The sequence below is a fragment of the Propithecus coquereli genome, unplaced genomic scaffold (assembly GCF_000956105.1).
Source record: "Propithecus coquereli isolate 6110/MARCELLA unplaced genomic scaffold, Pcoq_1.0 Scaffold56, whole genome shotgun sequence".
In the NCBI taxonomy this organism is placed as follows: Eukaryota; Metazoa; Chordata; class Mammalia; order Primates; family Indriidae; genus Propithecus; species Propithecus coquereli.
Window position 1 is genome coordinate 4,229,980 of NW_012151507.1, and position 14,202 is coordinate 4,244,181.

General features: G+C 40.4%; 1 protein-coding gene across 1 annotated transcript in view; it reads left to right on the top strand.

Annotated features, from left to right (window-relative positions):
• The window catches only part of MROH9 (maestro heat-like repeat family member 9), a 114,443-nt gene that overhangs the window by 34,174 nt on the left and 66,067 nt on the right, over window positions 1–14,202 (top strand). The window contains exons 9-14 of the mRNA XM_012657716.1: window positions 2,865–3,014; window positions 4,224–4,378; window positions 8,692–8,857; window positions 10,561–10,703; window positions 11,734–11,871; window positions 13,423–13,543. Of these exons, the coding sequence (XP_012513170.1) occupies window positions 2,865–3,014; window positions 4,224–4,378; window positions 8,692–8,857; window positions 10,561–10,703; window positions 11,734–11,871; window positions 13,423–13,543 (873 nt within the window). The remainder of the gene's footprint in view (window positions 1–2,864; window positions 3,015–4,223; window positions 4,379–8,691; window positions 8,858–10,560; window positions 10,704–11,733; window positions 11,872–13,422; window positions 13,544–14,202) is intronic.

The window sequence follows — 14,202 nt, forward strand, 5'->3', positions numbered from 1 at the left end:
GAAGAACGTATATTCAGTGGTTTTGGGGTAGAATGTCCTGTAAGTGTCAGTCAGGCCCATTTGTCCTAGAGTTCTGTTTAAGTCCATTATTTCTTTGTTAATTTCTGTTTGAAGGATCTGTCCTGTGCTGTCAGTCGGGTGTTGAAGTCTCTGGCTATTATGTTGTTGATATTTATCAATTTGTTTAGATCAAGTAGAGTTTGTTTTATGAATCTGGGTGCACCTAAGTTGGGTGCATACATATTTAGAATTGTTATGTCTTCTTGTTGAACTGTACCCTTCACCATTATATAGTGACCCTCTTTGTCTTTCATTACTTTTGTTGATTTAAAAACTAAGTTATTTGAGATCAAAACTGCCACTCCAGACTTCTTTTGGCTTCCATTTGCTTGAAATATTGATTTCCACCCCTTTACCTTTAGTCTGAATGCATCCTTGCAGGTTAGATGTGTTTCCGGAAGACAGTAGATACTTGGCTTGTATTTTTTTTTTTTTACCCATTTGGCCAACCTATGTCTCTTGAGTGGGGAGTTCAAGCCATTCACATTTATTGAGAGAACTGATAGGTGGGACAAATTTCTGTTCATCCTGTTGGGAAGAACTTTGTTGCTTTGTTTTCTCTCTTGAGCCATTGTGGTATCTGGCCTTTGATCTTTAGCCTTTGGGTGGTTTTGCATTCCTGAGTGTTTATTGTGCTGATCTGTGTGTGACTTTCTTATGAGTACTTCTTGGAGGGCTGGTCTTGTCTTGGTGAATTTCCTCAGTCTTTGCTTATCTGAGAATGTCTTTATTTCTCCTTCATATATAAAACTTAGTTTTGCAGGGTACAAGATTCTTGGCTGGGCATTATTCTGTTTCAGAAGAGTGAGAATGGGGCCCCAGTCTTCTTTGCTTGTAAGGTTTCAGTTGAGAAATCTGGCGTTATTCGGATGGGCTTTCCTTTGTATGTTACTTGTTTCTTTCACCTTACAGCTTGTAGAAGGGCCTCTTTAGTGGATATTTTGGTCAATCTGATGACTGCCTGTCTTGGTGTCTTCCTGTTTGCACTGAGTCTCCCAGGGGTCCTTTGAGCTTCTTGTTCCTGGATATCTAGATTTTTAGCCAGGCCTAGGAAATTTTCTTCTATTATATCTTCAAATAGCTTATCCAATCCTTGCATGATTTCTTCTTCACCTTCAGGAATTCCCAAAAGTCTCAGGTTAGGCTTCTTCACATAATCCCACATTTCTTGTAGGCTTTGCTCTTTTCTCTTATTTCTCTGCTCTATCTCTGTGACTGACTTATTTAATTGGAAGGTGTTATCCTCAATTTCTGAGATTCTTTCTTCTGTTTGATCTACCCTGTTCTTGAGGCTTTCCACTGTGTTTTATAGTTCCCCAAATAAATTTTTCATTTCCAGGAGTTTGGTTTGATTTTTCTTTAATATTTCAATTTCTTTAGTGAAGTTTTCTTCCAAGTCCTAGAATTTTTTTGTGGTTTCTTTGTGTTGATTATCCATTTTTTCTTGAATATCATTGAGTTTTCTTACAATCCATGTTTGAAATTCTTCTTCTGTCATTTTACTGTTCTGAATTTGGTTAATGTCCATTGCTAGAGAACTGGTGCTCCTCTCTGGGGGTGTGCTTTCCATTTGAGTCTTCATACTTCCAGAGTTCTTTCGCTGAGTTCCTCCCATCTGGATCCGCCGTTGTTTCCCACCTTTCAGTTTTCACTTGGAAAGTAACACGCCCTGTGTAGGCTCTGTTCCTATAGATTCTGTAGGAGCAAGGCAGATCACAGCTGCTGCACTCAGCCTGAATGTGTGCACTTCAATGGTTGCTTGATCTGCCACTGGGGGGGGGTGCTAATACGTTGTTTGGGGTTCTTCTACCACAGTTGGGAGGCTGCTCCTCATGGGGGGTTACTTGGGGAGCCTGTTTTGTCCTCTTTCTGGGACTTTTGTTCCCTGACTGCGGACCTCACTGTTGGCAGCTGACCAGAGGCAGAGATCCAGCCCCAGAGTTATGATCCTACTCGGTGACCTAAATCGGTCTGACAAGCAAAGCCACTGGGCTGTCAACTATTGATCTGTGCCAAGGCCCCATGGCTTCACGCTAATCCCAGAGGGAAAGTGGCTTTTCTTGTCTCACCCGACCTCCCGGGTTGGAGCCTACCACTTTCGGCACGAAAGATGCTGGCTAGGGGGAGGAGGTGGTGCCCCAGTATGACCTGTGCCCCAGCACCTGTAAGTCCCACAGGCGTTAGCCTCCCACAACTAGGGAAGTATTCAGAATTCACCCATCCAGATGGGCCTGGCTAGTTGACCATAGGTTGTGTAAGGGCAGAGCTTGTCATGAGAGTCCCCAGGCTGGGGGAAAGGGGCTGCCCACCACCATATCACACCACAGCAGCTGGGTTATGGACCCCAAAAAAGGCAACTGCCTGCCCTCAGAGTGCCAGCACTGGGGGAGACTTTAATATTTTTTAATAGAGGAAGGAGCCCTTCCTCTCCAGGGACTTCATAAGGCTTCCTCTAGCCTCCCTTGGAATGCTCTGTCCCAATTCAGTAGAGGACAGCTCTCTTTTGTAAAGAGGTGACCCCTGCCCTCCAGCTTTCCCTCTGCTTGTCTGCTCTGCAGAATGCTCCTGTCTACTCCTGTCTGCAGAAGCATTGGGAGTTTATATGCAGCATCACTTCTCTTTGCCTGCTGTCTGAATTTGAGTAAAAGCTCTCAACTTATTTTCAAGGGCAAAGGTGCATAAAGTGCACAGAAGTCTTGGGGCCCCACCTGGCCCTGGAGCTTCCCCACAATGTCTGAGTTTAGCCATCTTTCTTATGTGGGGTTGGTAAGGCCTGATGTCTTGACTCTCTTTTTTGGTTGCAGAGAATAGGACAAACCTTACTGCCCTCCTTGCTGACTGACTTTGTGTGGAGTCTCCTGAAGAAACTCTCTGCCTTTGATTACAAAATTGCATCTGACGCAGCATCCCTGTTGAAACTGACTCTGGAAAACCATGCCCAGAAGCTCATCATGGTAAGATACATGACAACGAGCAGGGGAACACAGGGTTTGCTCTCTAAAGTGCACTTATTGCCTTTGTTATATGCCTACTTCTTTTCGTACATATTTCTTGCCATTGTTCATTATATCACTTTAATAAAATGAGGCTTTTTGTGTGAAATATTTTAAGCATACAGAAAATTTTAGAGAATAATATAATAAATATTCACTTACCAATCATATTAAATCATAATATTTTGCTACATTTGCTTTAGATTTGTTAAAGAAATACATTAATAATAAAATAGTACAGCTGTAATAGAAATCCCCTGTGCAGCCTTTAAGGAAAGTTTTCAAGACTCCTCAGCTTGGTGTAGGGCTGGCGACATAATTTGTGGGGCTCAGTGGAAAATGAAATATGGGCCTTCCTTTTCACAACATAGGAAAAAATTGTCATTAAATATACAGGCATATGAAGTTTTTTTCTTTTCCTTCATACTTTCTCTCTCATCTTCATGGTGTTTTTATTTGCTATTTAATGTCTTTCTAACTAAAAAACAACTAAAATTTTAAATTATTAGCCTAAATTTTACTATACATATTCATATTCTGCAATGCCAGTTATAAATGTAAAATAAGAGAACTTAATTCATATGCAGAATCACCAAAATAATGCAGTTGTATTTTGTAGTTCACATATGCACATGCATTTCATTCTTACCAAAAGAGTGGGAACACTGCACAAAACTAATTCAGCTGTTTTCATCTCATTCATTTCTTGTCATTAACATGTCCTACCCACATTCTGTACCTTCAGCTTATTGATGACTAAGGAAAGACTGAAAGAAAAAGGATTTATGGGCTGCCCTATCATACTGTAGTTGCATTGTATTCTGTCCCATTGTTTTGATTTTCTTTTTTAAACACTTGAATTATTCTTATGTTTTCTATACTGAGCTTATATGTCTCATACAATGAATTCTACCCTCCTAACATAAAGTTATTTAAAAAGGGGCATTTTCCCACTATCCATAAATGCACATATTTAGTACTCATGCAAATAAATATTTTGCATGATGTAGTCAAACATATAAATATGCTTTCTGCTAGTGCTTATTTGAGTGTTAATTGCTACCTTGGTTATTCTGAGAAGGACTGAATTCTTATGTCCAAGAAATGCCTTAGTTTAGAGGTGACCATGGAATAGGAGACTCTTGTTAACCTGTGAAATTTCTCTTCCAGGTTTCTAAGATTGTGGATGTTATTTATAAGCAATTGTGTGAAAATTCTTCTCACTGTATGAAGCATGCTATGTTACAGATCATTACATTGCTGATACGCACTTCACCCAAGAAGGTCATCTTTCAACTTATGGACTACCCAGTCCCAATAAACGAGTAAGGCCCCCCTACACCCTGCCCCTCCCATGAGGGTTTTTTCACAAGCTCCACATGACAGATGGATCTCGGCTCAATTCTTTTTTTTTTTTTTTTTTCGATTCTTAATTTATCATGGTTAGGACTGGTTTCTTTTTCTGAAAGAGAAAATCTGTTTTTGCCTCATGTAGGATGATTGTAAGGCTTAAATAACATCATATATATTACTCATATCCTCATACAATACCTGACACACAGTAGGCCCATAAGAAATGATCAATGTCACTAATATTTATCTGAGGCTTTAAATTATGTTGTGTTTCATGTCCCACAGAAACAAACCTCTCCTCAAAGTGACACTAGGTTTTTATTCCCATTTGTGAATTTAGTCATTTTTCTCAAGGAAATAAATTCATACGAGTGTTTTTCTTATTTATGAAGGACAGATATAGGATGTGTCTACCCACCAATAAAATAAAAAACATTAAAAATTCCCGGATATAATTGGAAGTTATCTGTCTGAGCCTATGGGACTGTATGATCTAACAGGCATGTTAGAAGAGCTTAGAAAATAACATCACTCCATTTCTACAGTTTGTACATTGGAGAGGTGGGTATTGCTTCTCTACTATTAGGTTGGTGCAAAAGTAATTGCAGTTTTAACGTTGTAATTTGCCATTTGATTTGGAATACATTCTTAAATAAATGTGGTTATGTTATGTATCATTTTTTGTTGTTTGTTTATTTATTTTTTATTTTATATTATTTATTTATTTATTGAGACAGAGTCTTGCTCCATTGCCCAGGCTAGAGTGCCGTGGCATCACCTTAGCTCACAGCAACCTCAAACTCCTGGGCTCAAGCAATCCTTCTGCCTCAGCCTCCCAAGTAGCTGGGACTACAGGCTTGTGCCACCATGCCCAGCTAATTTTTTTCTGTATATTTTTAATTTGTCCAGCTAATTTCTTTCTATTTTTTTTTTTAGTAGAGATGGGGGTCTCACTCTTGCTCAGGCTGGTCTCGAACCCCTGAGCTCAAATGATCCACCCGCCTCAGCCTCCCAGAGTGCTAGGATTATAGGCGTGAGCCACCGCGCCCGGCCTTATGTATCATTTTAATGCACATTTCTCACTTTATTTTTTTTGTTAATGATTTATTACTTGATGTTTATTTTATATTTATCTTAGACTGTGGAAATGATGTTAGACAAAAAGCAAATTTGAGCAATTTTTTTATCGGAGTCCAAAATGGGCTGTAAAGCATCAGAGACAACTCACAACATCAACAACAACCGCATTTGGCCCAGGAACTGCTAACAAACATACAGTTTAGTGGTGGTTCAAGAAGTTTTGCAAAGGAGACGAGAGCCTTGAAAATGAGGAGCTCCATGGCCAGCCATCGGAACTTGACAATGACCAATTGAGAGCACTCATCGAAGCTGATCCTCTTACAACTGCACGAGAAGTTGCTGAAGAACTCAGTGTCAACCATTCTACAGTCATTCAGCATTTGAAGCAAATTGGAAAGGTGAGAAAGCTCAATAAGTAGGTGCCTCATGACCTGACTGGAAACCAAAAAAATCATTGTTTTGAAGTGTCAGGTTCTCTTATTGTATGCAACAACAGCAATAAAACATTTCTCTATCGGATTGTGTCATGCAACAAAAAGTGGATTTTACATGACAACCACTATGACCAGCTCAGTGGTTGGACTGAGAAGTTCAAAAGCACTCCCCAAAGGCAAACTTACACCAAAAAAAGGTCATGGTCACTGTTTGGGGGTCTGCTGCCGGTCTGATCCACTACGGCTTTCTGAATCCCAGTGAAACCATTACATCTGAGAAGTGTGCTCAGCAAATTGATGAGATGCACTGAAAACTGCAACGCCTGCAGCCAGCACTGCTCAGCAGAAAGGGCCCGATTCTTCTCCACGAAAATGCCTGACCTCACATTGCACAACCAACACTTCAAAAGTTGAACGAATTGGGCTACGAAGTTTTGCCTCATCCGCCATATTCACCTGACCCCTTGCCAACCGACTACCACTTCTTCAAGCATCTCGACAACTTTTTGCAGGGAAAACGTTTCTATAATCAGCAGGATGCAGAAAATGCTTTCCGGAAGTTCATCGAATCCCGAAGCACGGATTTTTACACAGGAATAAACAAACTTATTTCCCTTTGGCAAAAAAGGGGTTGATTGTAGTGGTTCCTATTTTGATTAATAAAGATGTGTTTTAACCTAGTTATAACGATTTAAAATTCAGGGTCTGAAACTGCAATTACTTTTGCACCAACCTAATAGTAGGTGTAAAAGACAGAAAGTTATATTATGGAAAGGACCCAGGCTTTGAAGACAAATGAATCTGATTTCATATGAACCTTTACCCTTACATTCTGTGCGATACCATGCAAGTTTGATAAAACTCCCTGATGCTCAATTTCCTCATCCACAAAATGAGGAAAGTTCTATCTATATATAGTTGTTGTATAAATGTATAATAAATAAATGTAATGTCAAATAAATATATATAGTTGTTATGTAAATGAACTCAGGTTTGGCCACCTGTCACCAGAAAAGCCAGACTTGAGAGAGACCAGGGTTGGTAGAAGGAAAAGTTGGTTTATTCAAGAGCTGGCACCCTGAGGAGATGGTGGACTATTGTCTCAAAGACCATCTCATATTCCTGAGGCTGGCTGAAGGGTTCTAAAGGGAAGGAGTTTTGGGAAACTGTGCAGGTCAGCATATTTTGTTCTGATGATTATCTTGAATCGTGGGCCATCTGGCAGTCTGGCTGGTTTCAGCTAGACCACAGCAGAATTGAAGGTTAACTGCTCAGTATTTGCCTCCATGAGGGAGTCCTGCAATCTTGGTTCTATACTTAGTTCCTCAAGGCCAGTTCCTGGAATCCTTAAGCCAGCACACAATTAGGCATTGTAAAAGAAAGAGTTATTAGTTAGCTTTAAGATGTAGCCACTGCTACTGTTATAGTTATACAGGCTAATGAGTTCATGTCTGTGAAATGGCATTGAAATCAGCTAAGTTCTAAATAAATCATATAACTTTCTTTTTCTGACTGAAAGTTTACATTTATTTAGGAGGCTTTAACTCACAAAGTACTTTATGATTCATAAAATTCCTGGAGAGAATATCTTAAGGCTCAGTGTTTTCTCTTTCTGGAACTAAGTACCCGCCATGTGGAAAGCATCACTGGCCCTCCAGCATTGCATTGAGGAGAGGGTGTGTACCCGCGTGGATAGAGGATAGAGTTGCCAATGGATCCAGTACAAACAATATGTGCCAGGAAGGTACAGGAAGCGGGCATGATTCAAGTTACGTGAACTTAATTTAAAAAGTCACCAGCAGGTCTAATTGTAGGTGAGGACTGGAGTAGAAAGAGCCAGGATTTGGAATTAAAGTAAACCAGAGAAACGTGGAAGAATTGATCATCCAGAAGGTATGAACGAGAGTTAAGAGAATGAGACAGGGCACATGGGATTCGATGTCCTTGTGGTTCTAAAAGTGAGTCCTCCAGGCAGAAGCAGTTGGGTAACGGGTCCTACAGAGCAGGATATGTCCGTGTTCCAGGGAATCAGGTCCCCATAGGAGGAACCCAAATGCAGAGAGACTGAGCAATAGGCTTCAGAACCCAGCACGGATTGACAAAGTATCAGAAATATACTGGCACAGAGGTGTACAGCAGTTTGTTGAGATGAGCAATAGTGAGAATAATCCTAAAGAGTGGCTGAGCATATAGGAAAAAGAGCTTGGACACTAGAGGTCGAGAAGCCAGCATTCTAGTCTCATCTGTTTCACTAATTAAATCTGTGACATTTGGCAAAATGGTTCACTCCTCTGAGCTCAGTGTTTTTTATTTTTATATTTCATTTATTTAGTTTTTTATTTATTTAGGGCTTTAAAACTTTTTTACTTATATATTGATCTATATATTAATTTGCATTCCCACACCAGTTTTTAAATATTCTATCATGCCTGAGCAAACAAGGTAAGAAGGTGGGAGGAGCAGAGAGAGTATGGGTTACAGAAAGCTGATCAGTTCTTGAAATTGAGCTGAATAGATATTTAAGCAGCAGTAGGCTCTTGTAGACTGTATCTTCCATTAAATTTTGTTTAAATTCTTCCTCTGTTTTTGAGGATGAGAGACATACAATGTCATTTGGAAATGGGAATCTCTGTTTGTTTTGGATTTGTCTGCAATGTCTTTGCTATACAAAGATAAAAAACCAACACTCTTTTTCTGATACATGTCACTGTATCGAGTAGAAAACAACAAACTTATGACTCCCATTTTGGGGGGTGGGGCTGTGTTTGCAGCACTCTCACACTGATGTGGCAGGCGGCAGGTTCTGAAGCAAAAGTGGCCCCTCACGTGCTGAAGACAATCTTGTTGGTGCTGAAAGGAAAGCCTGGGGAAAGGCAAGAAAACTTAATGGAAAGAAGACGTTCCTCTCTCGATGTTACCAACATGATGCCCGTGGTGGTAAGTAGGACGGTGGGGACTTCTTCTTTTTGGCATTGTTTTCCTGCTCCTGAAAATCCCTACCTAACCACAGACTCAGTCATACTTTCCTACCGTAGTCCTCCTCCCTTGCATCCATTCTTCCAACACATATTATTGAGTGCCTACTATGTGCTACACCCTGATCATGGAGCTTATATTTGTGTAGGAGACACAGACAATGAACGAATAAATGTGTTGTATGTCATATGGTATGAAGCTTAAAAGAGATATAAAGTGGCGTGGGGGATGTAAAGTGACAGACAAGGTTTAGGTAAGTTGTTCAGGGCAGGTCTCTCTGCTGAGGTGACATCTAATCAGAGACCTGAATCAGGTGAGGGTGTGATCCTTGAGCATACCTGGGATGGAGAGTTTTAAACAGAGAGAAGGGCAAAAGCCCTCTACTGATGGGGCTTTACCTAGTATGTCAGTGAATACAAGGAGGCCAAAGACTCTGAGTGAATTGAGGGTGATAGAATAGGGCATAATATGAGAGAAGTAGCCACCAGCTAGATCATATAGACTTCTGTAGACATGTGAAGCCTAATCTCATTTGTGTCCACCTTTATATATCTCCCAAGCACCAAAATCACCACTCCTGGGAGTAAATTCAGGTCTCGCAGAGATTTAGTAGAAAAAAGTGGCATTGCTTCACAAACATCAGGTGTTGGAACGTGTTTTTCTGCAGTGCCAATTACAATCCCAAAAGGCACAACCACAAACACCATAATCTTGAATGCTGAAATCCCCAAAGATCAAAATCCCTAAAGTATCTCTAATGTGTAACTGAATCCCCCAAGCTATAATGACAGATTTAGAATTAGGTGCAATCACTGCTTCTAAAAGTTATCAATAAAGTTTGTTTTTTTTTCATTCAACCCAATGCATTTGGAGGAAAATTCAGATGAGTGGATTGGCCAAGTAATATGGCAATGATGAAAACTTCGATTTAAAAATGTGTCATTTGTTTGCATTGGCTGATGAAATTCTAGAAATTAAAGCCACTTTTGCCTGAAGAAGCCAGCAAAAATATGTTATTATTATTTATTTTATTATGTTAAGTAGCCTATGAAGTGTTCTGTCATGTTTTTATATGTTTTTTGAAATAAATCTCCCTTTAAAAATGTAAATAAATGTCTTTTAAAGAATTTCTAAATTGTTTTTTCCAGAATTAGATTTTTAGGATTTGGATCTTTCAGGATTTCAATACTTGGGATTATGGCAATTGGGATTGTCTTTTAGGACTATGGCCAAACCTGTATTTCAAATATGGTGGGGTTTGCAGCAATCAGTACACCAATCTGTTGGTGACCTGGCTCACCTCATTTCCCTTTATTGTTTCAGCACGAGGAAGACCTAGGTTATTAGTAGTACTACTCTTCATTGCCACATAGGAAGAGAACTTAGGATGGATGCCTCCTTGGGAACCAGTTTGCTTCCCACTGGTTCAGCAGCCAGGGTTTTTTTTCAGCACTTTGGAAGCCTCTTGCCACTGAATGCTTGGCACAGTTCCTGGTTCACGACTGACTTGGTGGCAGTTATTGTGGATATGCATGCATGCTTCAGGCTGTCTTCAAGGAGGCCGGGGGAAGGGTTGCAGAGTCACTCCCCTTCTCCCTGAGTAAGGCTGACTGGGTTTAGAGGAAGCTGTTGACATTCTTCCCTCCTTTTTCTTCCCCTGATAGGCATCTCAGGCCCTGTGCACGCTGCTGCCTATTGCTTCTTACAAGAAAGCGGTGGCCCAGTTTTTCCCCCATCTCTTGATGGCTCTCATGCTCCAACTCTTCTACAGCGGTGATCTGAGACTGAAGCGCCTGGTCAATCCTTTGTGAGATAGTCCTGGTTATTTGTCGTTAAATAAGAGATAAGCGTCCAGCTGTAAATATGTCTGCTCCCTCAAGTTCACGTGGGACTCCTTATAATCCTATGTGCATGCATCCATTTACTACAATTTTCTCTCCTCTACGGGGTAGAATGCCTTCAGAAAAGTAACCATGAGTAGCTAGAAGTTAGCTCACACCTTCCCAGGGTGTGTGTAGCATGTAAAGAACCATTACCACAGAGCACTGTTCATTCCTGCCACACTCCCTGTGAGATCATTGAAAGGCCACTGTGAGAAATGGGAGCAGAGAAGAACATTAGATCCAAAGCCAGGCACATTCCAGCTCTGACATTACTTTTTACTTAATCTCCGACAGTAATCTCTCAGAGTTATTGTACATGTAAAATGGTGTGCACAAATGTGCTTTGTGAACTATAAGTTTTGTGGTTAGCATGTGATGTGTGGATTTATGACAACATGCAGTCATCTGTTCACATAGGGAGAAATTTGGCAACTCCCTTTTGCCCAATAGATAGTTGGTTTCACCATCCTGCAGGGAAATGTTTACCTACACTGCCCTTGTGTGGTGTAGACTTTAAGCCAGGCAGAGCCCTAAAGCACAATCAGTCCCATTAAGGTATATAATCCACTCCCTGTTCCCCAAGCAGACATATGCCAAATCGATCAAGTAGATGGGAATGTATCCTATTTATTTAAGGCATCCACGGAAGAAAATGGACATCTTTAGCAAGGCATTGCATCAGTGAACATCTCTCACAAATAAGCTAATAAAGTAATAAGCTGTTCTGTGATTAACCCTAGATTTTATGTGCTACACTTTCAGTTTAGCCCCCTATCCCACGTACTGTTAATCAGGGAGGATGAAGAACATTTATAGTAGAATCTCCTTCCTTTGAGATATCCCCTTTCTCCAAACCTATATTCTGCCCAAGATGGGATGAAAAGGCAAATCTTGTATGCATAGTTGTGTGAAGTCACTGTCAGGTGATGATTCTGTTCTCCTTTGGGACCTTAGATATGCCCAGGATGCCCTGAGAGCTCTGCTGAATTGTTCTGGACTGCAAGAGGTGGATATTGCTCTAAAGAAAAAGAATTGTTGGAACCAGTTTTCCCAAGCACTGTATCAACAGCATGGGGTCCAACTTATTGCCAGGTAAGAACAGGGAGCTCTGGGTAAGATTCTCTGTCTCTATCCCACCTTCTCCAACCTCCTTCAAGCAAGCCATGTGGGAGCACATGGCATCTACTCCAATTTATAAATCTCCCTTAATGATCTGAATTGCCATTTGATTTCCACTTCCTCAATTATTTTAAGGGGTTTATATTTTTGGAATGTTTTTCACTTTCCTTGCCCTCTTACCTGATGATACAAATACCCAACACCCTCCCTCTGCAGGACAGGTTTCTCTTTCAGATACAGAGAACTAGAGGTGAATTCATTTCTTCCCCCTCTGGTGTTACCTGATTCCTATTCTGCAGGCATCAGTTTTAGATGTGCTCCCACTTTAGACTGTGCTCCCACTTTAAAGAGGTCGGTCTGATGAAAACCTATGCTCATGACTCAAATAAATTTGGGAAAGTATAATGAAAGAGGACTTTCAATTTTCTTCTACTGGAAAGAAGTCTTTCTAGTTAGTTCTTTACTGAATATCAAGTTTCTGATTATCGAGATTAGATTTTCTGATCAAGATTCAAGATACAGGGTCTTGACAATATAACAGACTACTGGAAGCTGTGACTAAACCAGAAAGTATAGTCTATATGGTCTATGGGCCCTTGATGCTTTTAAAACAGCATCTGATTTGCACATACATTTCAGGAACACATATTCATGTATAAAAATGTAGTACAGCTACAAGTAGCCACTAGTTAGGTGTCCCTCTATCTAAGGACATCTAGGAAGTGCCTTTGTATTTTCTTACTCAAAGTCTGCTCCATAGATTAGCAGCAATGGCATTACCTGGGAGTTAAAAATTCAGAATCTCATGGCCCTCTCCAGACCTACTGAATCAGAATCTGCAGTGTAGCAAGATACCCAGATGATCTGTATGCACATTAAAGTTTGAGAAGCACTGATTTGGAAGGCCAGCCTGGAGTCTCAAAATGGAAACTTGGTTACACCATCCTTCCCAACCCTGCCGCTACTGATGTGATCCAGGTCCCCACATCAGGACGACTGAGAGCCTGGCCACTGCCCACGTGTGTTATGGAGAACGGCTTAGTGAATCAGAGCTCACAAGCTCTTCTCCTGAGTAACCTGGGGTACTCCCAAACTCTCCTCTGTGTTAGATCGTTCAAAGGAAGAGCTTAGTCCAAAGCCACAAAAGTGACCTGCACACACCCATCTTGGTTTGAGCACTAGATTTTTATTTCCTCTCCCTTGGTCAAGGATGAATGGGAGCTTGTATTAAAATAGGGCATTCTGTTCTACAGCAAAGGATGGGAGAGACAGGAGTGAGGAGTGACATCGCGCAAAGAGATGTTGACAGGAATCCAGGTGTGTATTAATAGAATTCCCCAGAGTCTGTGTAGAATTCACCGTGGGGCTGCAGTTTATTTAGGGAATAGAGAGTATCTTTCTTTTTATCTGAGAGGTACCAGATATGAGAATAATGATCCTTTCTTTACGACTGTTAGCATTTGCTGATACAGAACGTGTTGTTTTCCTCTTCTTTGCTAATTCAGCACCTCGTACTCTTTACAGAACTCTCTGCGAATTTAAATTTCCACAGTTTCCAGAAACTTTGTATTATCTCTACAAGCTCTCGGTGGAAGGTCCTCGACGGTCAGAAGACAGTATCGTCACAGTAATATTCCTCACCGAAGTGAGTTTTATTAGGAGACCGTGAACGATTGAGTTCTCAATCCCTTACCTTATCCAAACTTAAATCAAGATTCCAGCTTCTCATCTTCCTCTCTGAATACTGCTTCTTACCAAGACTGAAGATAATGAAAGCTATCTGAAGTTCTGTTGGGGAGAAGGGTGGAGTTAGATCTGACTAGAGGAGGGCTGTTCCTTCAGCTTGCTCCAGGAGTTGGCTTTTATCATTTTCTCAGGGTGTGGACTTGCACAAACACTGACTGTTTCTATAATACCGGTTTACATATTTCTCGATGTTTGTTAAAGCATATCGAGGGATAACTGAGTTTAATAAATATAGTAGGTAGCATCTGGAATCCAGATGATACTTTGGACAATCTGAAAAAAAAGAAATTGGCTAAATAACTAGATAAAATGAAGAATTGTATTACTTTTCATAGGAATATTATGCCATATATTGTAATGTTATACTGGAGTCAAGCAAATTGAGGAAGGCCTTTTGCTTACAAGAAGTAAAGGTTCTATAAGTTGAAATTATTGGAATCAAATTTAATTTTTCCATAAAAGTAATATTTTAATAGGCAAGTATTACCTAAGGTGTGATGTCCAATATTTTCAAAAATTTGAGATGATTTCAAATATCATAACAAAATGGTTAATAAA